This window comes from Astyanax mexicanus, chromosome 16, assembly GCF_023375975.1.
Source record: "Astyanax mexicanus isolate ESR-SI-001 chromosome 16, AstMex3_surface, whole genome shotgun sequence".
NCBI lineage: Eukaryota > Metazoa > Chordata > Actinopteri > Characiformes > Acestrorhamphidae > Astyanax > Astyanax mexicanus.
The window spans coordinates 31,900,664-31,926,556 of record NC_064423.1 but is presented as its reverse complement, the minus strand read 5'-3'; the positions used below and the strand labels follow the sequence as shown (position 1 = coordinate 31,926,556).

Here is a 25,893-nt window from a genome sequence, read left to right as displayed (position 1 = left end):
AGAAACTGGTTAAAGATCAAGCTGTTTTTTAGCATAGCAGTGAGAGATTTACATTCCTCTTTCCTCTCCCGCAAAAGAATCCCGTAAAGAGGCTTACTGCCGCAGGGCCCGAGCGGCCGCCCGAAGCACTCCGCCAAAACAACGCTCTTTAAGGCACGTGGTGCGGCCCTTGTGACTCCGAGGCACAGCTATTTAACTGTACAGTAGAAATGCAGAGGAACTCTGCAGAACATGTGGAAGGCAGGGTTAAGCTGGCCTCCAGGTCCCTCACATAAACATAGATTTACCTTACAGAGACCTTCCACCTACTGATCCCATTCCTCTGAGCACAACAATACAAGCAGACAGTACTGTACAGTGGTGTGCAGGGCTGCTAAAGCAATAAGACAAAAGTAGATGCATATTTTTTGGACATAAAGCTTAAAAAAATACAAAAGGTATAAAATATTACAGAATTAATGCATTGCTAACAGTGTTATTCATTCAGAAGTCTGGAGTCCAACAACAAAAGCTAAATATCAAGTTCTTTTGTATTATTTGTCATCAGTCAAGCTTAATCCAAATCAGCAACGTCACAGAACAAGAATAACATTCAATCTCAACAAAATTATTGCAAAATAATTTTATTTACAATTAATTAATTTACTTATTTGGGATAATAATTTCCATTGGTCCATGTATATAAACATGTAATAAAGATAAAATAATAATGTAAGTGCTACATTTAGATTTTCTAGGTTCTACGTTCAAAGGTTTAGACATATAGAATAATTAAAGTAAAGTTAAGTGGACAGTCATATCAGTCTGTAAAAATAATTTTATCTAAAACCGGTAGATATGAATAAATAAATACATACATACACTCTCACTTATGCTTTGTTTATAAATGCATTAAAATCCTCTGATGTTATTCCAACAAAACAGTGTAGTATAGTAAAGAGTGTCTCATAGTGATTTTAATATTATTTCAAAAAACTTTAAAAAGTATTTTTTGCAGCTACAGACGTGGATTGGTATGTTTAATAGACATTTAAATATAAAATGTCTAAATTACTCATGACAGTTATTATAAATTATAACCAGCATTAACGATGGTCACAAAATTAAGAAGTAACAGCTGTTTATCAACATCATTAACCTAGAATTTATAGGTGTTCAAATGTTTTGAGAAGAGACACTCACCTTTAAGATCTCAAAGTGATGCAGGCAGTGGTAGACGGGGGTCAGAAGTAGCCGCGGTAAAACATACTGCACAGCCTCTTTAAAACCTTCACATATAGACTAGAAAAGAGAAACGAGATTCTGTTAAGCTGCAGCAGCATATGAACCAGCCTTTAGAGCAGATTCTCACAAAGCTTTAAAAATTATTAAGTTGTGAGTTTTCTAGACTGTAGTGATATACTGTACAATAATGTAATATATAAAAATAAGTAAAGGTGGCACAGAGGTAGAAGCTGCCTTGGAGCCTGGTTTTAGTTTGTTAATCTGTTAAAATTTATTGTTAATCAAAATCTAGGTATTAAAATGAGTGTGAGAATGTTTAACAATCAGTTCAGTTTAATTACTGATTAATAAAGTGCGAGTTTAAACTGATACACACTCATTAACATTTGTCTGCCACAAAATAAAATAAAAATTTAATAACACTAATAAATACAACAGTGATAATAATATAAAACGGATAAAAAGGAATAAGATACTTAAACTAAAGCAAAAAAAAAAAAACGAAGAAAAAACACAAAACAAAACCGAAATAATATAAACCCTAGCAGAAACATTCTAGGAGATTACTCAAATTTTTCCCCAGCCAATATGTGCACATATACTGTAAACCCTCTCACCTGGAGGTAGAAGGCCGCACCAGGTTTGGAGAGCTGGCTGAGAAAGTGGTCGTGAAAGCCGGGCCGCAGAATGTCCTGAGCGTACGTCTCGTAAGGGTCAAAGGCCAGCTCCTACAAAACAGCCCCAAAACAGAGAGCTAATAAGATTTCCATAAAACAAGCACTGGTGTCACTTTACAATAAGGGTACATTAGTTAACAGTCCTTATTACAAAAATGTCTTAACTATTAGTTGACCCTAGTTAAGACAGTGTTAATCATTACAAACTTTAAAACTGATGTCTCAACTCATTATTATTTACAACATAAAGTATTTAATAATTTTTAATTATGCCTTAACTAGGGTCAGTTAACAATTAATTGAGACATTGCTTAATGAATTGATGTTTATTGCTGTCGTAGGTGCTGTTATTAGTGACCTTTATAGTACAGTGTCAGAGTCAGAAGATGGCTAAGATTTAGCCAGATGTGTAAAATAAGCTGAGAACTGAGACTAAATTGACAGTGAAACGGACGCATATTTGAATAGAATGAATCGTCCTACCTCAGCCAGGTCCTCGAAGCAGCTGCCCACCAGGGGGTGAGGGCTTCCCTCATCAGTCATCTCCACAGTGTCCTCGATCAGCCCCAGCAGCTTCAGGGTCACTTCGTGAATGTCTACAATACGACTAAAGATGTTCTCCACGTCCTTCAAGAGTATTATTAGCAAATAAAAATAAATATGTATTAAATACACCATAGAACCCCTTACAGACTTTAAAGCCTGAATAATCAAACAATTCTAAGAAAACTTTAACTCAAAATTAACTGGACATTTTAAACATTTGACCAAATGACTAAAGTTTAAAATAAAAAAAAATCAAGCATACATGAATTCATTTTGTATCAAGGTTACACAGAAAAGTTAGAAATAAGGAGTTATGTTTCATAGTTACTGACCGCCAGGGCGGTGCTTAATGTGAATGTATTCCCTGCCGTGCCCACGGCGAACCGAGAGTTGTATACCAACGAAGTCACTACACGTGACACAGCGTGTGACGCAAGCGGGGTATAAATGCCCCCTGGCACTCGCTGCTCCTCCTCTTTTTCTTCTCGCCCAGAACCGATTGAGTGCAGCTCGCTTCAGAGCTCGGATTCCGACCTCTAGAGCTGTTTTTCATCATCTTTTTCTTCTCCTTTTTTCTTCTCCTATTTGGATTACTCGTCGCCAGTACCCACACGAAGCTTGGGGCTCCAAGCTTCGGGTTACTGTGCATTTCCCGTCGAAGCTCGAAACCAGTGAGGACTCCCACCGTAGTTCTAACCTAGCTTCAGTACTCGTCCGCTGCCTCAGTTATCGTGCGCTCGGTACACCGAGTTCACTTTGACCGCAGCGAAGCGCTCGGCGCCGGGATTAGCCTCAGCTAACGCCCCCACGAGCGGCTATCTACACTGTGGTGTCTTCGCCGGAGCCGACACGGTGAGTACTCTCTCCTTAGCTCTACTAGCGTTACGCCTCGCGAGCTATCTGACCTAGCTAGCTAGTGCTCGGTACACCGAGTTCATTTAGCCGGCTACGAATCGCTCGACGCCGGGGTTAACCAGAGGCTAGCGGCCCCACGAGTAGCTATCAGCCGAGCGGCTGTCAGCACTGCTGTGCCTTTTCGCCGGAGCCTGACACGGTGAGTACTCTCAACCGTAGCTCTAACTAGCGCAAACTCCTCGTGAGCTATCTGCTTCAGCTAGCTGGTGCTCGGTACACCGAGTGACTTAGCGGGCAGCGAGGCGCTCGACGCCCGAAGCGAGCCAGCGGCCACCGCGAGCGGCTGTCAGACCCCCTCCCGGAGCCGCGGCCTACCTAGCGCTGCTATGCTAGCCTCGATTAGCTGCATGCACTGCCAGGCCGTCCTGGAGCCCGACGACGGACACCGACTGTGCCCGTCGTGCCTGGGCTTGGACCATCTGCGCGAAGCGCTCACAGACCCATGCATCGACTGCGCGATGATTCCCATGGCTATCCGCCACGAGCGGCTAGCGGGCCTGGAAGCACGAAGCGAGGCATCCCTCCCCGCGACAACGCCCAAGGCTCGGGGAAAACGGAGCGCGGATAGCTCGTTAGAGCCACCGCGAAAAAAGAAAGGCTATGGAGCTCTCTCTAACCGTGTGGACTCGGTTGTATCGGAGTTACACCAGCTAAAGAACCTGATCTTAGCTATGAACAGCCAGACACAGGACCGAGCAGGTGAGAGCCCCTCGGTCGAGTTTAAGGAGTCTGTTTCGCCAAGGCGGGAGGCTGAGTTTGACGTTCTCTCAACGGCTGCCTCCAACGCGAACTTTACACAAGGGTCGGCTCTCGAGCACGAGATGGGGTTCGGATCTTTTCCGACCGATAGCTCTCCTGCACCCCCACACTCCCTGTCTTCGGATGGAGCCAAGGGAAGTGAGGACACACACCCCGCAGCCTCTCGCAGGGCTTCAGTGGAAGAGACGCTTAAGTTAGCCTTAGCTAGGCTAGGCCTGGATACACCAGCAGCAGGGAGCGTACGCTCTAACGCGCTGTTTAAACGCCTGGAAGCGGGTGCTTTCGCGGTGCCGCCTTGTCAGGACTTCGTGTCTGAATTCTCGGCTGCTTTTCAGAGCGAAAAAGCAGGTCGGCCGACGGAGACGGCGCGCTTGCTAGCATCCATGGCCGGAGCGGCTGACTATGGACTGGCCTCCATGCCTGCGATCGACCCCTGTGTGGCTTCCACGGTGGTTTCGCCAGACGAAGCGCTATGGCCGGAACCTCGCTGCCCGAGCGCGGAGTGTAGGCGCACGGACGAGCTGGTTGTTAAAATGCACAACTCAGCAACGCGGATGGGGAGACTGCTGAATTCCCTCTGCATCCTGCTTATTGCGCTGCAGAATTCCCCCGCATCCACGGAGGACTCAAATAGCTCGGAGGAGCTTCTGAATCTAGCCCTCTTGACCGCGGGTTACATGACCCACGATACTGGTCGGCTCGTCGCTACGAGCCTGCATGCTCGGCGCCAGGTGTGGCTGGCCCAATCCTCTCTGCCCGAACCTTGCCGAGCTACGCTGCGGTCCGTGCCTCTCAAACCCGGGTCTCTCTTCGGACCAGCAGCCAAGGAAGCCCTGGAACGACGATCCTCCCTGACGGAGGCTCGAAAGCTGCATAATACCGGGCAGCCACAGAGTTTTCGTCGCCCACTACAGCGGACTCGAGGACACGATAGAGAGAGGCGCTTCGGAGCCGCAGCTCCGCCGCCGCGCCCCGCAGGCCCCACGGTCCCGCCGAGAGCGCCTAGGCGACCCCCCCACCCTTCCAAGCCGCGTGCAGCTGCCGCTGCTGACCGCCGCTGACATGCTACGGCCGGTGACGCTGTTGCTCTCACCATCACATTTGGCCTACTGGACAAAGATGGTCTCAGACCCGTGGGCTCTGAGCACCATGACAGTGGGTTACAGACTGCAGTTTCGCCGCCGGCCACCAGTATGTTCTCGCCCTACGGTGACCAAAGTTCGGGATCCCGTTCGGGCTGCAAGTCTCTCCCAGGAGATAGGCTCCCTGCTGGCCAGAGGAGCCATAGAGTTAGTAGACCCTCAAGTTCACCCCGAGGGGTTCTACTCAATTTATTTTGTTGTTCCGAAGAAAGACGGCGGTTTGAGACCGATCTTAGATCTCCGTCGCCTGAACAAATTTTTGAAAGTTCTTCCGTTCCGGATGTTACACACCGCGGCTGTTCTCCACGCGGTTTCCGAGGCGGAGTGGTTCACCCTAGTGGATCTCAAAGACGCCTACTTTCACGTTCCAATCGTTCCAGAACACAGACGGTTTCTCAGGTTCGCCTTCCGAGACAGGGTATACCAGTTCAGAGTGCTGCCGTTCGGCCTTTCACTGGCACCAAGGGTGTTCACGAGATGTATGCGGGCGGCCCTGTCCCCCCTTATGGCTCAGGGGCTGAAAATCTTGCCCTATCTAGACGACTGGCTGCTGTGTGCCCCCTCGGAGCAGAGAGCTCACACAGACACACTCAGATTACTGCAGCACACGCAAGCGCTGGGGCTCGCGGTGAACTGGAACAAGAGTGTTTTAATTCCTGCTCAGTCCATAACCTTTTTAGGCATGGTCTTGGATTCACGTCGCATGTTGGCCACCCTGCCTTCAGCTCGCGCTGCGGCTATACTATCGGCCATTCACAGCCTCAGGTGGGGCGCCAAGGTGCAGTATGTGAGGCTTTTGCGACTACAAGGTCTTCTCACCGCCGCTGCGCAGGTGGTGGCACTGGGGAAGCTCCACATCCGACCATTTCAGATGTGGCTCATCAGTCTGAAACTGGATGCGGCACGGCACAGGCACACACGCGTTCGCATTACCAGCGAGTGCTTGGCTGCCCTCGATGTCTGGAACTCTGCACCCTTCCTGCTGTCAGGGGTAACGATGGGCCAGATTCCTTCTCGCAGAGAAGTGATCACTACAGACGCGTCAGCCACAGGCTGGGGGGCTGTCTGGAACCACAGCGCAGTGCAGGGTGTTTGGTCCATGCGGCAGGCGCGAGACCACATCAACATCCTGGAGTTACGTGCCATAGTGCTCGCCCTGAGACATTTTCTCCCGGTGCTCCGCGGCAGACATGTCTTGGTGAGATCGGACAATGTGTCAGCAGTCTATCATGTAAACCACTTCGGCGGAAGACGGTCCCGCAGGCTATTAATGCTGGCACAAGAACTCTGGACGTGGGCTCACCCCAGAGTGTTATCTCTGAGAGCATCTCATGTGACAGGCGCCACCAATGTCACGGCGGATGCGCTATCTCGCCGTTCTCTTCACCCAGGACGATGGAAGCTACACCCGCGTGTGGTACAGCTGGTGTGGGAACGGTTCGGGGAGGCTCGAGTAGACCTCTTTGCCTCTCCAGACACGACACACTGCCCTCTCTGGTTTTCGGAGATGGCACTATACAGCCCATTGGGCCAGGATGCCCTGGCTCACAGCTGGCCGAGAACTCTGCTCTATGCCTTTCCCCCTTTGCCTCTGATTCCGGCTGTATTGGACAGAGTACGCCTGGAACAGCATCGGGTCCTCTTGGTGGCCCCGAAGTGGCCGTATCAAACATGGTTTCCAACGCTGCTGTCATTACTCCATGGGGTTCCATGGGAACTTCCGTGTCGAGCAGACCTGCTTTCACAGCTGAACGGACAGGTGTGGCACCCACGTCCGGAGCAACTCCGGCTATGGCTGTGGCCCTTAGGCCCACCAGCACATTAGACTCGTGCACGGCCCAGGTCAGACGCACGATCGATAATGCTAGAGCTCCTTCTACGCGGGCTCTATACGAGGGCAGGTGGAAGGCTTTTGAAGCTTGGTGTATTAACCAAGGTGTGGTACCACACCTCTGCACACTACAGACTGTCTTGTCCTTTCTCCAGACGCTACTGGAGGAAGGCAGGGCCGCTTCGACGCTCAGGGTATACGTGGCGGCCTTAGCCTGTCACGTGATGCCGGCGGACGGTACTTCCTTGGGCTCTCATAAGCTTGTGACTGCTTTTTTGAAGGGAGCTAGGAGACTGGCTCCCCCTCGTAAGCCGCGGTATCCCCCCTGGGATCTTCCGCTAGTCTTGAACGCTCTCTGCAAGGCTCCTTTTGAACCGCTAGAGCAGGCAGAGCTGAAATGGATCTCTCTAAAGGCTGCTTTCCTGTTGGCTGTTTGCACAGCAAAGCGGAGCTGTGAGCTGCATGCGCTGTCTATCAGCCCCCTGTGTTTACAGTGGGGCTTGGATGATTGCAGTGTGAAACTGAGGCCGAACGCTGCGTTTCTGCCTAAGGTGTTGAATCCTGCTTTTGTGAACCAAACCATTGATCTTCCAGCCTATGGGGACGATTCTGATACCAGGAGGCTAAAGTTATGCCCTGTAAGAGCTCTACGGGCATATGTTTCTGCTACGACGGCTGTTCGTCAAACGGACCAGCTGTTTGTATGTTTTTCTGCTGCGAAGTTGGGGAAACCACTTTCGAAGCAACGGCTATCCCACTGGCTTGTGGAGGTTATTCAGGGGGCCTACAGGGCTGCAGATCGCCCTTTGCCTGCCCCGACTACAGGACATTCTGTCAGAGGCATCGCCACATCTTGGGCTGCGCTTCAAGGAGTGTCTCTACTAGAGATTTGTGCAGCGGCCACATGGTCGTCACCATGCACCTTCTCTCGTTACTACAGTGTGAACGTGGCAGCCGCCGAGGGCTTATCTACGGCGGTTCTGTCTGGAATCTCCTCGTGACATCGCTGGTATGCATCATCCACATTAAGCACCGCCCTGGCGGTCAGTAACTATGAAACATAACGCTAGTTACGTATGTAACTGTGGTTATGTGAATAGTGGATGACCGCCAGGGTTCTTGGTCACTCGGATTGCGAGAAGAACCAAGTTTTGAGGAGGAGCAGCGAGTGCCAGGGGGCATTTATACCCCGCTTGCGTCACACGCTGTGTCACGTGTAGTGACTTCGTTGGTATACAACTCTCGGTTCGCCGTGGGCACGGCAGGGAATACATTCACATTAAGCACCGCCCTGGCGGTCATCCACTATTCACATAACCACAGTTACATACGTAACTAGCGATTAGCCACTGGTTTATACATGAAAGAGAATTCCAGGATTGCTCCCATCCTTTAGCAAAAAGAGCCAATCAGCTTGCTGGTAACACCTCAGGTGGAAAGCTATTGGGGAAGCCCTCCTTGGTGCAGAGCAGACAGAACAAGTGCTAAATTATGTTTCTATTGTGCCACATGTTGAACCAAATGCCACATACTATTCATGGAGGTCAGATTTCATTAGTGATTTAAATGTGTTTTTAAAACGGAAATTTGATCTTTAGTTTTAAGTATTTCGGTCTCTTTATAATAGCAGAAACTGGAGGCTGTTTTCTGAGAATGCTTAGACCTCCCTGTTGCATTTTAAGGATAGCTGGCAGATGAACACATTTGACTTACTCTAAGCTGTATTTAAAATTTTGAAACTTCTGAAATCTTTATATATTGTTTTGGAAACTTTTTATAAATCTTTTTGGTAATGTTATGTTTTATATTTTTTATGAATAATATTTAAGTCATTTAAAACAATACAATTAAAGACAATTAATTTGACTATTCGTCCTTGAAGAAGCTTAAGATTTTCAATCTCACATTAGGCGATCACTTCTTATCAAGGTACATTACTATGACACAGACTAGGCTATAAACAGCTGTTAAACTAATTAAGGCAGACCCATGCAAACCTTTGCAATGTTTTTTGTTTTGGTGACATAATTAATATTTTAATATTTTTTTTAACAAGAAATCATAAATAAAAGCAGAAAATAAAGCAGAATTTGCACTTAAGTAGCAACAGTGCTGTTCTTTATAGTCTGGAATGCTTTGCATTCTACATCTATAAGAAATATAAAATCTGTTCTTGTGACTTTTGACTGTGTGAGTGTTTGACCTTAAACAGTACTTTCATAGGCATGCACATGGGGATTAAACCTAGCTTAAGTATCTTAGCTTATTTATTTGTTTTTAGAAGCAGTACATAGTCAGAAATCCTATGTTCAATGTTATTATATATTATTGTATATAACAGACTGTGTACAAAGTAGAGTGTAAAGAGGAATTGAGACTCACATGGTGAGAGAAGAGCATGGTGTTTGTGGCAAAGGGCTCGCGAAAAACTTTGATGATGAGGTTGAGGTCTCTCAGGTACTGCCGCACCTCCGCCATGAAAGTCTTCACCAAATCATAGTAAGTCTGCTCCTCAGATGCTGAGGGCTCCTCATCCATTAAGGGAAAACCACTAATGTCCTCCTCATCCTGATGGAACATGTCCATCAAGACCTGTAAACATGGGAACAAAAAGAAGGAAGTTAAGCGAGTGAGAGGAATGGGCGTTAGGGTATTCTTTAGCTTCTTATTTGTAAACAGAGTGAGAAGCATGGCCTAGGCTAACGATTTCAGTTTAAGTGTAAATAATATAAAGGTTTAAAGAGATGCTTGTAGGGGGTGATGAATAGACACGGTCACATTCACATTAGAGGACTGCAAGTGTAAAAAAACAAACAAACAAACAAACAAACAATCTGATTTTGTACTGTGTGAACAAAATAAATATAACCTTCCAAATTAGTTTTGATGCACCTTCAGGCATGGCAGTAAATTATATATATTGAACCTAATTATTATAAATATCACGATTTTTCTTTTATTAGAAAGAATTGTAATTCTTTAAAACTGGACATTTTAATAATATGACCATCTAGCCAAGTTTTAAAATATATAATGACTACATTAAGTTGTTAATAAGATGACTAGCGATTAGATAATATATTAAAGAAAATATGCAATGCTCAACTTGACCTGTTTATTGATAAAGGCCCAACCTACAAAAAAAAGAGCCAAATAATTAGCCAAATCTAATAAGATTAGATTTTATTAGTAATTTAAATGTTATTGAAATGGTAATTTAATCTTCAGGTTTGAGTATTTTGTTCTCTCCCCATTTGCTCCAAATATTATAGGAGGCTGGTTGCACCATCAGACATAGTAGTAAATTGGACATGAAATATATATATATATATATATATATATATATATATATATATATATATATATATATATATATATATATATATGTTATTATTATTATTTCAAATAGAGAAGGGTGTCTGGCATCATTAGGCCTGAATGAATTTTAATAAATGTCTAAAATGTAGAGATCACTGGTGTGGAATTATCGGTGTGCAAAAACGATGCAAAAATGTATTTAATGTGAACAAAACTTGTAACCAAACATCTATAGTAATTTTGCTAGCCATCATTTTTGCTCTGCTGGCTAATTAAGGGTGTGGGGTGGTCAGACCATAATCAATGCCACTTAAAACATAAATTGACAAAAAGGTACTTAAGCTTTTTTATGATTATAACAGTGTATATGAGTATAACAGTGATTATAACAGTATAACAGCAGTATAACAACATTCTACACCAAATTAAGGTCACATTAAATTAACTAAAAATTAAGCCTGATTACCCTAGTTATGTAAAATGAAACATCAGTACGATCTTCCGTAAATTCAACCCTTTTAAGCCAAAAGAGTGATGACACCCTTTAAAATCTGTGTAAATTCAATACAGATCTCTGCCCTTTACTTTAACTCAAGAAGTTTCAAAGTGACATATACTGGACATCCTGAGAGCATCACTACAGGTCAGTGTGTAAATCTCATCTTATTTACAAAATGTAGGAGTCCTGGATTAGTTCTTCAGATAAAACTAGGTTGTTTAAAAAGTTTATTATTTGCTTCTACAGCTCTGTTCCAGGCATTCATAATCATTTAGAGTCTTGTGCCCACAATAACAAACAAACGTAGACATGAGCTGCTTACTGAATTTATCCGATTCAATTTTGAAATTGGTGTCAATGTTAATAAATGGATCTGGACTCTTATGGGTTAACAGTAAACTTCACTGAAAGGTAATCATTTTACATGTGACAGAACAGAACAGTTTGTAACTCAAAGCGTAGAATGTGATTAAAGTGATTCTACACAGGTGTATGGGTTACCTTATCTGCACACATGGCCACACTGATGTCCTGCTGTGAGATTTCATAGTGCCGTATGTTTCGTACATAGTTTCCAGCCAACTTCAGGATGTCCGCTGAGATGTATTCTAACACCGCCACGATGTACACGGACACCTGATGGTCGATTTTGTAGCCTAGTACCTCCTGCCAGAACACAACAACACAGCATAACACACAGAGGTGAGTGAGAGCGCAGGCTTATTATCTAATCAGAGCTTGTGTGAGATGTGTGTGATTACATGTGCAGCTTCTCACACTGTATTTCATAAGTTATATTTGGTGGAAAACAACATGATCCAGAACAAATCAGTTCAGGCCAGAGCAATCCCCCCTCCACCCTGCCACATTCCTACCCTGACGTGGATCTGGCAACAAACAGGAAAAAATGTTTCAAAATACCAGCTTACAGCTTTACAGGATTTATGCTTAGTCACCAGACTAGAGGATAACAGTTCAGACACAGCTCCCTCTAGTGGATCACCTGGGTAGTGCTGGGAAAGTCCCAGACTAGCAGTAAAAGGTCAGTTTCGTCCAGAGATCAAACATGCAGATTGCAGAGCTCAGTCTCGCTAAGCTGATAAAGAAAACCAGTGCAGAACTTTCACTGTAAAAATTCTATTTTAAATGTATTTCTCCATGTTAATATAGACCTGGATCCTGCATCAGTCAATATAGTGACCGACATTAAATCAATAATTTTGCCTGACAGTGACATGTTCCATATACAAACAAATTTTAGCAATAATTTAGATAGTTGCACATTGATCACACAATGCATCAATAATTGTGACTGCACACAGAGACAGAATTGAACTGTGACAGGTGAATAAAAAACATCTCCAAAATTATGATTAATTAAAACTTAAGTGTCCTCAAAAAGGTGTATTGCATTACTAGGCTGTTGTTTTACCATTATATGACTGGAATTAAAATGTCTTAAAATGACACTAATAATTGTTTATCACAATTATTTCTGGAAGAGAAATACCAATAATTGTTGTTGTGACAAGTTTATGTACCACTATACATACAAAATATAATACAACAAAGACAGTATTATATACAGTACTGTGCAAAAGTTTTAGGCGCCAAAGCAAATTACACTAATCCATTTATCTCAGCAATATGAGTGTTTTTACCTAAAAAAACCCCACCACATATGATTTGAACAGATGCAAATAAAAATATATACAGTAAAACATAACAAGGAATTCTCATTTTTAACTAATTATGTTTTATCCTGTGATCCAAGCTAAAGAACAAATTGTAAAGATTCCAGATTTCTCCTGGATGCCCTCAGCCAGCATGTGTATATGTTCAGTTCTATCAGCAGCTCAGCTTTTTTGTAAAATTGCTGTTTGTATTTATTGTAATGATTTAGTGTTTTAATGAGCTAATAAACAAACACTTCACAGATAAGATGCTTTTTCTTTACTGAAATTCCCACAGGTGCCTAAAACATTTGCACAATACTGTATATATAGTATAGACAAAATGAACACATCCTCGTCAAGGAAGATCTGAAGTTGGGCTATAATCCCTATAATCAATTTACATACTGGTTACAGAGCTTATTTGCATGTACTGGTGTCATTAGGTCAAAATTGCGACGTACAGTGTTCAGATCAATTTGAAAAACTCCAAGATACAGCTCTGTGGTTTTAGATGCCACATAAAGAGGAACAATGGAGACTTCATAATGGTTATGTATGACTAGATGAATGAAACACACACACACACCTCATTCAGAAATTCAGAGATACTCATACATATATACATACATACATACCCCTTTATATCCCTTTATCTCACATCTGGCATTAGTCAAGGTGCCAGTAAGTTTAAGTTTATCACCTCAAGAGAGTCCTATTCTCTACAGGGATTAGATTGATTAATATTACATCAATAACGAGGCAGAGACATATGTGTCAGCACCTTGAGAAGTGGATGAATCTTATCCACAGGCAAAGCTAAAGGGTTCCGCCTCTTCCTCTTCTCGATGGCAGCCTGGGCATCAGCAATGGCCCACTTATCGATGGGGTGAGGAAAACTCTTCTGTACACGCTCCTGAGAAGACCAAAAAGAACAAAATGAGAAAAGGGAGACAGAGAAAATGGAAATGTATACATTATTAAATATTCAAAAATATTCCAGAGGTTTAACAGTCATGCTACATATAACTGCACTCTCAATTAAGAGTCAAAAACCCCGTCTCTGGGCACAAAAGCTTGAGTTGGACATCATCGGGTTGGTCTGTTCCAACCCGTCTATACAAATAAGCATACTCATACTCATATGCATTCCAACTGATAAGCACAAGAACAGATGAATGAATGAAATCCACGATGAGAGAGAGAGAGCACGAGAGATGAAAGTGTAAGAGAAAAGGGAGGAGAAGAAATCCAGACTTTAGGAAAGGCATAAGAGGAGGGCACAGGTTACAGGTTGCTCACAGGGTATGAAGAAATGAATGAGATCTAAAACCAAAACACAGTTTAATAGGGGGGAGTTTGTGGCAGTGTTACCATGTGACATCACCACAAATAAAGCACCTTTCAATCTCACACGAGTCGTCTGTGTGCAAAACAAAACCAATCAGAAAACATAGAAGAAAAAAAAAGCAAAGAGTTGAAAATGGGTTAGTGAGAAACAATCTCTGAAGCAAATCCTACACAGTGAACAGACATGAGCTGTCCTGATTAGAGATGCACCCAAATTAACATTTGATTAAACGACAAATACTGAACAATAAACATGAGTTTTCACAGGTTTTAACCACTGAAGACAATTTTTTAGAAAAAATTGAGGGGAAAAAAATACAAAATCTATGTATTTATTTAATTATTTAATTATGTACTTAAACACATAACATTTTAATATCCCAGCAGACAAACCAACAAAGCACAATATCAGCAGTGCTATTCTAATCCTTAATTGGTTTAATTCATTTAGCTACCACAAGAGCTATTTTAATCATGAAATGTATCTCAGCAGTGCTCCTCAAATAGCAAAATGTACCTCAGCAGTGCTCCTCGAACAGTAAAATGTACCTCAGCAGTGCTCCTCTAATAGTAAAATGTACCTCAGCAGTGCTCCTCTAATAGTAAAATGTACCTCAACAGTGCTCCTCTAATAGTAAAATGTTCTTCCACAGTGCTCCTGTAATAGCAAAATGTACCTCAGCAGTGCTGCTCGAAGAGTAAAATGTACCTCAGCAGTGTTACTCATAAAAAAGCAAGCCAAACTTTTGGCAAAGTAACAAATGCTACAGCCAGATTAGGTACTATCATAGCTCTGTGCAGCTTGAATCTTTCACTGGGTTTGTGAAGAGGTTGTAGTCTTATACTAAATTTGAAAAAAAGAAGCTGAATACTTTATTTTATATACGAGATCAAATTAAGTGAGTGTAAAATTAAGTTAATATTGCTACAATATAATTTAAAAAGGTAGTTTGGTATCAATTATTCACTCTCGTTTTATTTATACAATTTTTTGCTATTTTTTGTTTCCAAATATGTTCAGCTGCCAAACAGTCAGTGCATGATTAAAGAAAATATATATAAAATTATCTGTTTTTAATATATGGAACAATTGAACTGCACATTATCTGTTTGTATTACATACAAAATGTTATATAACAGGATATAAAAGCAATGCTTATAATCAATATATGGCTTTCCTGTTTCCACTTATTGTTTTACTGTCTAGCTAGAAGTCTACTCTCATCCAGTTGTGTTTTAACATGACCTAGCATTTCAGGATTTCTGATCATCTGATCACATCAGCCCATTTTCATGTCCCATCACCTCTGGTATTTCTATTTTCTGTGGAAATTTTAAACAACATCAAACGCAAGAACCCTGAGGGGACCTAGTGAGTACCTGGCCTATTAGTCACTGAGAATCGTGTACTTGGTCTAGACTAATGACTGTAGAACACAAGGACACTGTGCTATCACTCCCTTCAAGTTATATAGAGTTGCTGGTCAACGAATTAGAATAATTTGAAATAGTGCAATCATGAAATTCTTTGAATGCATTTTTTGTGCAGAAAGCAAATCAGGTGTTCACCGCACCTGTCCTACTCGTTAGACTAATCACAGAACTCGTTACCTGGAAAAAAATTTGCTGAAGGACTGCTGGACTGCTGAAGACTGGCAGAAAGTGGTCTTCAGTGACGAATCACGCTTCTGCATCTCCTTCGGTGACCAAGGTCCTCGTGTCTGGCGTCGTTTTGGCGAAACCTACAACCACGAGTGCGTGAAAAGATCCGTCAAGTTTCCCCAGAGCGTTATGGTCAATGCTGCCGTATATCAAGATGTTCTGGAAACGTTCCTGATTCCGACTGTTGAGGAACAGTTCGGCGAAGAAGACTTCATATTTCAACAGGATCTTGCACCGGCTCATGCGGCAAAGTCGACCAAAGATTGGTTCACTAAAAAACAGCTTGAAGTTTTGGCATGGCCGGCCAACTCGCCTGACCTCAATGTCATTGAAAACCTTTGGGCCATCGTCAAGCGGAAAATTCGCGACAGAAAGCCTACTACGCTGGACCAACTGAAGCAGAACATCGCCACTGCCTGGGAAGCTGTGAGTGCGGAAACTTGCGACAAGCTGGTCAAATCGATGCCGCGGAGACTTCAGGCAGTCATACAAGCCAAGGGGGCAGCCACAAAATACTGAGAAAGTGATGATGGTAATTATAATAAAAATTATTCTAATTCAATGAAACGGTTTCTCCATTATTCTAATTCAATAAAACAACAGTGTCACAGTTAAATGGCCTAAATGGGCCTTTTGGAAAGCTCAGCTGAGCAAACTTTTTTCCAGGTAACGAGTTCTGTGATTAGTCTAACGAGTAGGACAGGTGCGGTGAACACCTGATTTGCTTTCTGCACAAAAAATGCATTCAAAGAATTTCATGATTGCACTATTTCAAATTATTCTAATTCGTTGACCAGCACCGTAGAAGTCAAAATTGCCTGTCCACCATATTAACTTCCAACTTCAACCAAATGAGTGTGTGCTAGACCGCCTTCATTGAGCATTGAGATATTATCAGAGGGAGAACTGTTGGAATTAGACACTGGTGACAAAAATACACGAAAACATACCAGCAGAGGTGCTAGACCTGTGGTTCCTTTTCTTTTAAAGAGGCTATTTACTGTCCATGCTTTTATACAGCTTTTTAATTAGCCTGGATAATAAAAAACATAATAATTATTAAAATGGTATAATTGCTTAAAAATAAATAAATAAATAAAGACAAGAATTCTATTTAACCTTAAGCAGCAAAGACTTTAACATGGATATCTGCACCTGTTATTCCCTACTGAATACAGTAAAAGCAATTTTGAAGTCGTTTATAAAACCACAAAATCAAACAATAATAATGATAATAATTAGAAGGCCTCGTTTAATCATTTATACTAAATATATACCTTATAAGTCTAATATCTGATGTATGTATATTGTAAATAAAAAAATTATTTGATGCACGAGGTTGGTATGGTATCATGGCTGGCGTAATGGTTGGGAAATCAGCTATGCTGCTATGAAAACGTTACATTAAAAAATGGGAATATGCACGGAATATGCATGTTAATGCAGTCACAGAGAACGAGCGTAGCCATCAGGGCATCGGGGCATCGGTGCTTACCGCCACATCCTGCACGGTACGGGGTTGGGCCTGACAGAGCATGCTCAGTAGCAGCAGAATCAGCTGCTCAATGTACTGCAGAGCCTCCTCCTGAGATGACAGCTTCGGGTGTACCTGGTTTAGCACCTGCACAGACAGACAAGCAAACAAAACACATACAGACAGTTAACATTGAGTGGAATATTTAAATTTGGTGTAAGTACCACCACCATGCTTTAGATATGTAAATTTAAAAAAAAAAAGCTTGTCAATCATAGAACCTTAATGCACATAAGCATGATTGCTTCTAGCAAGTGTGTTTTTGTTGATGCCTCGTTAAAAAACAAAAATTAAATAAAAAAATAAAAAAGTCAACCTCAACACATGATGCAAAAAAAATGGTAGGACAGTTTTTTACAAGTCAATCAAATGGCCTTTTACTGTAAAATTAGATATTATTTTAAAAAAACTGACAAACAAGCAAAAGTCTGGCTTGAGAGATGATACTCTGAGACTGTGCAAAAGTCGGAACTTGAGTGATGTAACAGCGTGTAGTGAGTCAGATGATACCAATGTCCATTTGTTTCTTACAGCGTGATGAAATTTCAGTTTCACATCTTTAACTGCCTGTTTTCCCAGAGTTCAGGAAGAAAACAGGCCTAGTGAAGCACCTCTGCCTGCCTGCTGCCAGCTCCTGTGTTTGTTGGCAGCACTGAACTCGTCTCCTCCCCGCTGCTACTGCTGCTGATGCGCTGCCCTGAGCTCACTCAAAGTAAAGCTTCGTTTGCAGTGTTTCATCACAACCCCCACCTCCTTCTCTCACTCGCCTGGCCAAGGCCTCCTGTCACAGCATGACTAAGCAAGCTACCACTGTCTCTTTATCCTCCTTCCCTCTTTTCAGCATACCGCTCTTTCTCTGCTCACCTTGGCTTCAGACACTGGAGGACGAGAAATAGCAAGAGACGAGAGAGAACTTCTTCAGGGAGACTGAGGGGAACAAGTAGTGGTGGGCAAAGAAACAAATTGGAAAACAAAATGAAACAAAATGGAACAAAAACTGCATTCAAACGGGTCATAGAATATTAAACTGTATTTTCTTTGGAATAGCTGAAGATGATAAGAACTGAAAAAGACCTGGCTAAGCAAGCGGGGCAATGAATTAATTAGTGTTTTTATTGTTATGGTGTTCCAACTAGTGCTGGACGATATGGCCAAAATTTATATCACGATATATTCCTTAATTTCGGTTGATACGATATAATTTCGATATCAATATAAATACTTTGAAGGTCTCAGAAAAGCTGCTAAGAATCCCTGCAATGGAAATCTGTACACTACTGTCTGAAATTTTAATTTAAGTCTTTAAAGCCTCCTCTCACAAAAACTTTAGAAATACTTTAGAAATAAAAAATGGTCAGAACAAATCAATGCTCACTTTTATTTGCATGTAGCAAAATAAAAACATGACATCCCTGTCAAACATAAACCTATAACCTATAAACATATTACCAATATAAATAACTTTACATTACAACAGAGGTAGAGCTTCTTATTTTTTTGTAAACATATTTAACAGATCAAAACAAAAGTGCTTCAACCAGAATAAGGAATACAAAAATATAAATATAAATACATAAAAGGAACATGATATCCCCGTTAAATAAGCAAACCTATAGGCTTTATCAACTATAAATAACTAGATTAGATACAACATAAACTACAAAAGTGTTTCAGCCAGAATAAGGAAGATATTGTGTGTAGTGAAACTGCTTGAGGTGGAGGAACAGATGTATTACCGTTGCTAGTCAGCTCCACTCTCCGGAACAATTTGGAGCAAGCTGAAGTCTGAAGTTTATCAGACCTTTGAACGCCGAACCACTGAATTAGACCTGCCTCCCTCAACTATTTAGGTCAGGTGCACTCATAAGCTAACTTCAGCCTCGTCTCATTCTTCTAGGGCTAGGGTTGGTTTTGCTTCATCGCGGGTGGATTTTAGGTACGGAGAGGAGCGGAGCTGAGATCTGCTCGGTTAGGGTTGGTTTCGCTTCATCGCGGGAGATTTAAGGTGCGGAGAGGAGCGGAGCCGACCTAGGTTTAGCCTAACCTAGCCTATCTGGCTACGTGCCTGTATGATTGCGCCATCACACACTGACGTAGCCCGGCTACGGAGTCTGATTGTGTTCAGTGCTGCAGTGAACTGACTCTGCTAAAAAACGCCTGTCTGTAAATTATACATATCGATATGCCACAAAAATGATATCACCGTTATTGAAACATTTCTTATCGCGATAAATACCGATATCGAAATATTGTACAGGCCTAGTTCCAACTATGCTACATTATGTGGGTTCTTGGAGCTGCTATACTGCAGATACTAATACTACCCTCACAAGCCCCCAACAAATATCTAGCAGGTTTAACATCTGGACTAGTCTGTAATAGGGCTGCCACAAACGATTATTTTTATGGTCGACTAATCACTGATTATTTTTTATGATTAGTCGACTAATCGGATCATACGTTAATTGAATATAAAACACAGTTTATCACAATAGAATGCAGCTGCTATTATACAACCATCATTAGATTTCAGCTATATGCTAAGTAAAAATAAAAACAATTAAAATCATAGTTCATTAAACCTTTAATGAAATATGCAGCTTGTTGTAACAGACAATTATTTTACTGTTTAGCATAAAGTGTAAACAACTGTGTAAAATAAGGATAAGGCACTGGCATTTATGAAACATCTCAACTGTGAGGTTGTTTAAACTATTATGAAAAAAAAGTATATTAATAAAAAATGCCTCTCTGTCCAGATATTGTGTACATTACCGTCTCTCTGTCGCACTCAGTGTGTCTTTAGTTTCTGCCCGATCTTGTTTTTCGCCAGTTCTCGGCTCCCTATCTCTTTATAAAGGCGTTTTTCCCCGTCCGCGTCCCAATTCACTAGCCAGGGCAGCGGTCTGCACAGATCTGATTGGCAGAGGAGAGCGTTTGGTGATTTTACACCACACATGACTGATCTGTGAGTTTACTGCACCGAAAAGCACTGAAAACAGAAGCCACTGTCAGAATGAAATCCTTCTCTGTAGTTTATCGGTTTGGGACGGCATTTGTGACAACGTCTGGGTCTGGATCCGGATCGCGGTCCGCCTATTAGTGACCTCTGTTTTAAAGCTATCAAGATGAGTAAGTTAAGTACTAAGTTAACGCTCTGTTTACGCTAATTTTAGCAGCTAAATAGCAATTTAGCTTCTTCGTCATTTAATCAGCCACAACATGCCTCCTTTTCAGGTGCTCGTGCATCGCGGTTGTGCTGCCGAGGAAGGCAAGTTCTTCATTGCAGATATTGCATTGCACGCGTTTCACTTTTATTTTCTTGGTGATCCCACACTTTTGAGTTCTGTAGCGGGGTAGCCATGAAACCAGAGCCTGTCTGTATAATGTCCTGAGATGTCGTCCACTACCTACCCCGGTTTCCACTACTGCGCATGTGCGTCCAGGACAGAAAGGCAGTCGCAGCAGTTTGGAGAGAAAACCAAAGAAAAAAAAAAAAAACGACTACTCGACTATTAAATTAGTCGTCGACTATTTTAATAGTCGACATAATCGTGACTAGTCGACTAATCGTGGCAGCCCTAGTCTGTAACTTTTTTAAATCTGGTAGAGTGAGAGGAGTTGTGTAGCAACTACCTATAGCCAATGAGAGTGCAAGACATGAGGTAAGAAGAAAGCTTAGAGTTGAGTTCACAACATCTATCTACAAGCCATAAATTCTTAAAAACACATCAGTCATCATGTGTGGTTTTGTGATGAAATGTTTTTGGAAAGCAGACAGACTTTTCATGAGTTCCTCCTGGTGAAAGATCATGTCAGTTGTGACCCTGAGTCCCTGATCTGTCATGTAGTGTGCGATTCACCAAAAAAGACCCATTACAAGTCTGGTGTAAAGAGTAAAACAATCAGACTCTAAGTCATGTAATACGAGCCTTTTATATAATAAAAGACTTTTATATAATAAAAGCTAAATAACCACTCAGAAGCTAAAGATTTCTTCCCAAATTTAAATGGTTTTCACAGCTTAAAGTTTTAAAAGTTTAATCATAAAAGGCAACCCAACACCTTAATGAGAGTGCAATGATGAGAGACCATACAATCTCTCAAACTGTATGCCAACAACGCCGTCATCAGAGTCTTCGCCCAAGCTTCTACGCAGCCCGTCACAGTGTGATCACAAGGCCGCCACCGTGGGAGTTTCTCGCATTGGAACGCACTCAACAAACCGTTTTGTGTCTACGGTTTTCAGAGAAGGTCACCTATCACCATCATCAGCCCACTTCTCCTATTCATCCTCCCCTGTGGATTCAAGCACTGCTGCAATAGAGCGAGCTCGAGCTGGTGTGGATGAGAGGCTGCTGGAGTAAGAGCAGTGGGGGAGTACAGATGTGTGGGGAGCAACATTAAACTACGGCTTTTGAACAATGCACCAAAAACAGAGCCTACACTTTACAGTGGTGGAGGAGACATCCCTTTCAGCATGAGCTGCCCAAGGACATCTTACTGATGAGATGTGCTACATGAGCTTATAGTTCGAATCCAACCCACAGTGTATATAGTAATGATTGGTGGAGGTTGTTCACTCAGATAAGTTATCATACGTACAGCTCTGGAAAAAAAAATAAGAGACCACTTAAAAATGATGAGTTTCTTTGGTTTTACCAAATTAAAAACCTCTGGAATGTAATCAAGAGGAAGATGGATGATCACAAGCAATCAAACCAAGCTGAACTGTTAGAATTTTTGCACCAGGAGTTGCATAAATTTGTTCAAAATCAGTGTGCAAGACTGGTGGAGAAGAACATGCCAAGAAAACTGTGATTAAAAATCAGGGTTATTCCACCAAATATTGATTTCTGAACTCTTAAAACTTTATGAATATGAACTTGTTTTTTTGTTTTTTTGCATTATTTGAGGTCTGAAAGCTCTGCGTCTTTTCTGTTATTTCAGCCATTTCTCATTTACTGCAATTAAATGCTCTAAATGACAATATTTTTTATTTGGAATTTGGGAGAAATGTTGTCTGTAGTTTATAGAATAAAACAACAATGTTCATTTTACTCAAACATATACCTATAAATAGCAAAATCTGAGAAACTGATTCAGAAACTGAAGTGGTCTCTTAATACTTTCAAGAGCTGTTTACTAATACTTTAGCAACTTTAAGTTGCTGATGTTCAAATGCATGCATGAAGCCAGTATTTCTAAATAAAAGTACTGCCAATAGAATAGGACTGTGTCTGTAGAGGATAAAGACGAACCTATTGGCATCATACCCAATGCCAGGTATTGCCTAGAGGGGTATAAACCTGTGGAGCAGTAGAACTGTGTTCTCTGAAAAAATGATGCTCCATTCAATATTTCTTAGATGAGTTGGGGAGTTGATTCTTGAGGTGGGGTGGTCACTACATAGTAGTCACTATGAGCTATTTAGCTCTTGTCAAAGTGAGTCAGATTCTTAAGCAGCCTCCAACACATCAACATCAAAAACACCTGACTGTTCACTTGCTGTTTACTATGTAGATCCCACCCCCTTGACAACTTGATAACTGTTTGGTATGTTGGTATTGCTCAGTTGTTCTAAATGTTACGACTGATAGATGTACACACAAGCACATTAAGATAATGTGGGATGCCTTATATCAGGGGTGTCTAAGCTTTTCTTGCTGTGGGCCAGAAGGAGAAATAAATATATATAAAAAATAATAATAAAAAAAATGTAATACTATCATTTACACGTCATTTTACTTGAGTTACTATCTTTATCTATCTTTGACAGTGTTGTGTAGATTTTTCAAACTGATGTTTCATTTCATAAAGTCTCTTAATATTATATTCCATTACGGAAACTGATTTCTGACATGTAAAACAGACACACTTCCCTTTGAACTCTTCCCTAACTGGGATGAAATTTTCTGCATTCGCTGTCTATTTTCCGTTTCTTTGGAGTTGCCTGATCTCCCAAAAGCTCAGGAACATTAATGTAGGCATAGTAAAGGAAGTAAAGGAGATGAGGAGCGCTTTAGACTGGGTTTGTGTCATAGCGACACCTAGTGTTCCAGCGAATCTCACAATATAAAAACCTGCTTTATAGCGGGCCAACTTTCATTTTATTTCTAAAATACCTTACGGTATTTGGACACCCCTGCCTTATATGGTATATTAAGTCTAGATTCATTAAGTATGTTTTCCCACAATGTTCGCTTTGGCCTATTTGTTAAACATGGTAATTAAATAAAGTATTAATTAGTGAACTCACTATCAGAACATTTAATTAATCTACTAATATAATCAATAAGTACAAGCTGCCTCTGGTAACTCTCCGGCTAAGACACGTCACATGATCATACATTTCAAACTTGGCACACAGTTTCCAGCAGGCAGTGTTACCGTCAGCCGCTGTCTGTGTTTACCAGCATGTCCGTCAGTCACTCTAAGTAAGCTTTCCCGCCAAGCTGGCTGCTGGGTAACAGCTTCTGGGGAAGTTCCCCCCCTTCCAGGATCATCTGACAAAGCAATTAAAGCAAATGTAATGAAATCAAATGTTATTATTCACCAGTGAGATGAAAAAAAAAAAGACTCTGAAGCACTTTAACCAGTGGAATCATGAGGGAGAAGTGGAGGGGGCAGCACAATTAACAGAATACTGGCATAGTGATTCAGACTTCTGCAATTAGCTAACAGTAAAAATGCAGCAGAGCAGAGCCAGGCAGTATCAAGCAAGCTACATCAAATCAAGTGCTCCGTAGCAGTGCTAGTACTCAAAGGAGAACCAAAGAACAATCCTTTTACTTTGGTTTTTATAAACACTAACACTTTTTAATTACTGGGATCATCACAATACCATCAGCAACTATATGCAGCAACAGATACAGCTATAGCATATAACAACATCGTGTCAAAATTACAGTTCATTTTTCAACTATACAGTACAGGCCAAAAGTTTGGACACACCTTTTCATTCAATGCTTTTCTTTATTTTCATGATTATTTACATTGTAGATTCTCACTGAAGGCGTCAAAACTATGAATGAACACATGTGGAGTTAACAAAAAAATGAGCTGTCCTCCACAGTCACCGTACCTGAACCCAGTCCAGATGGTTTGGGGTGAGCTGGAGCACAGAGTGAAGGCAAAGAGGCCAACAAGTGCTGAACACCTCTGGGAACTCCTTCAAGACTGTTGAAAAATCATTTCAGGTGACCACCTCTTGAAGATCATTGAGAGAATGATGCCAAGAGTGTACAAAGCAGTAATCAGAGCAACGGGTGGCAATTTTAAAAAAAACTAGAATATATATATTTTTGTTTAGTTATTTGAACATTTTTTGTTAAGTACAAAACTATATGTGTTCATTCATTGTTTTGTTGTTTTGATGCCTGTAGTGAGAATCTACAATGGGTTTTTTTTTTTAAAGGTAAATAAGAGCATTTTTCTGGGATTAAAAGCGTGAATTCAGGTGTAACTGGAAATATCTGTGCAAAACTGTGCTGGACTGAGGTGCCCAGCTTTCAACACTTGCGTTTACAAGCACGTGCACAACCATGTGGATGGAGGCCATGCTGTTACCTCGTGTTTACTCTTGCCCCCCTCCCTCTCACGCTACTCAGGCAGCAGCAGCCGGTCACATACATACACAGAGATAGAGCTGTGTTTCTACTTCTTTTGTCAAAAATCAGAACATTGCAACATGACGCGTTTCATGGTTTTGTTTTTTTTACATTAAATACATTCAGTCCAGTAAGTTTTGGTTTCATTCTGTTGTTTTATGTCCCATCATCATCATAATCATATTGACACTCATCAGTTATTAGAAGGGCATATGTCAGATATGGTATGTTGTCAGGTCAACAAGTTGCCTTTCTATGTGCTGTGCAAAATTTTGCTTCTCTGCCAGAATCCGATTCCCTTCGGATACATCTCTCACTCTAAGGGATGAAGGTAACAGGTTCACCTTCTGCTTTCACAGTATTTCTGTTTATAAATAAGTGTTAATCTACAGTTACAGTAGATAAAGGAATCACTGGCATAATTTGATGTACCCGTCTTTTTATTTTTCTGTTGCTTAATGGGCGACCACAGCCTGCCTTAACTTCCTGTAAAAGGTCCAAATATCAGAATCCTCTAAAAAGATGTTTATACACTGCAGACATACCAGACCACGCTTTTGTTGATCAGGTCCTTTGGTTCACAGCACCTTTCACACCTGCTATTTCGGTTCAGACCACACTGAGGGTCTGATGGTCTGGACCAAACAGAGTAAGTGTGAAAACACACTAAAAGTAGCACTGCACTTCTCTATCCATGCAGAATGTCTAACATTTTAAATTTTAGGTTATATATATGAATATAAATCAGATACATTTTCTGACAACAGAAATCAGTACCATGTAATATTAAGTAACATGATAAGTTTCCAAATTGACATTTAAATGTTTTATAGATACAATTATTTATGACCTTAAGCAGATAGCTTATATTTTAGGGTGTATGGTGAGCTTTGAATTATAGCAAAAGTACCCCCCTCCCAGTGGAATACCCACGCCAACGCCCTTGCAAAGAACGCAGCAAAACATTACAAAATAATGGCATATATACTAAAACCACATGTAAAATAAGTGAGCACCAGTGATGCGTTTATCTATCTACAGTGCAGCTACATGGGTGGGGGGGAAACCAAACAAAACATGGTTTCTGAGGTTTGGGAAATAGCAGCGATTCACAAACTCAGACCACAAAAATAGTGCTCAAAATAGTGTGTGG

General features: G+C 41.5%; 1 protein-coding gene across 2 annotated transcripts in view; it reads right to left on the bottom strand.

Moving 5' to 3' along the window:
* sos1 (son of sevenless homolog 1 (Drosophila)) overlaps positions 1 to 25,893 on the bottom strand; it is a 72,453-nt gene that overhangs the window by 34,524 nt on the left and 12,036 nt on the right. For both annotated transcript variants that reach the window (XM_022669970.2, XM_022669971.2), the window contains exons 2-8: positions 17,092 to 17,217; positions 13,369 to 13,500; positions 11,413 to 11,577; positions 9,477 to 9,686; positions 2,385 to 2,528; positions 1,842 to 1,952; positions 1,183 to 1,281 (exon numbers count right to left, since the gene is read on the bottom strand). In XM_022669970.2, coding sequence (XP_022525691.1) covers positions 1,183 to 1,281; positions 1,842 to 1,952; positions 2,385 to 2,528; positions 9,477 to 9,686; positions 11,413 to 11,577; positions 13,369 to 13,500; positions 17,092 to 17,217 — 987 coding nt within the window. The remainder of the gene's footprint in view (positions 1 to 1,182; positions 1,282 to 1,841; positions 1,953 to 2,384; positions 2,529 to 9,476; positions 9,687 to 11,412; positions 11,578 to 13,368; positions 13,501 to 17,091; positions 17,218 to 25,893) is intronic.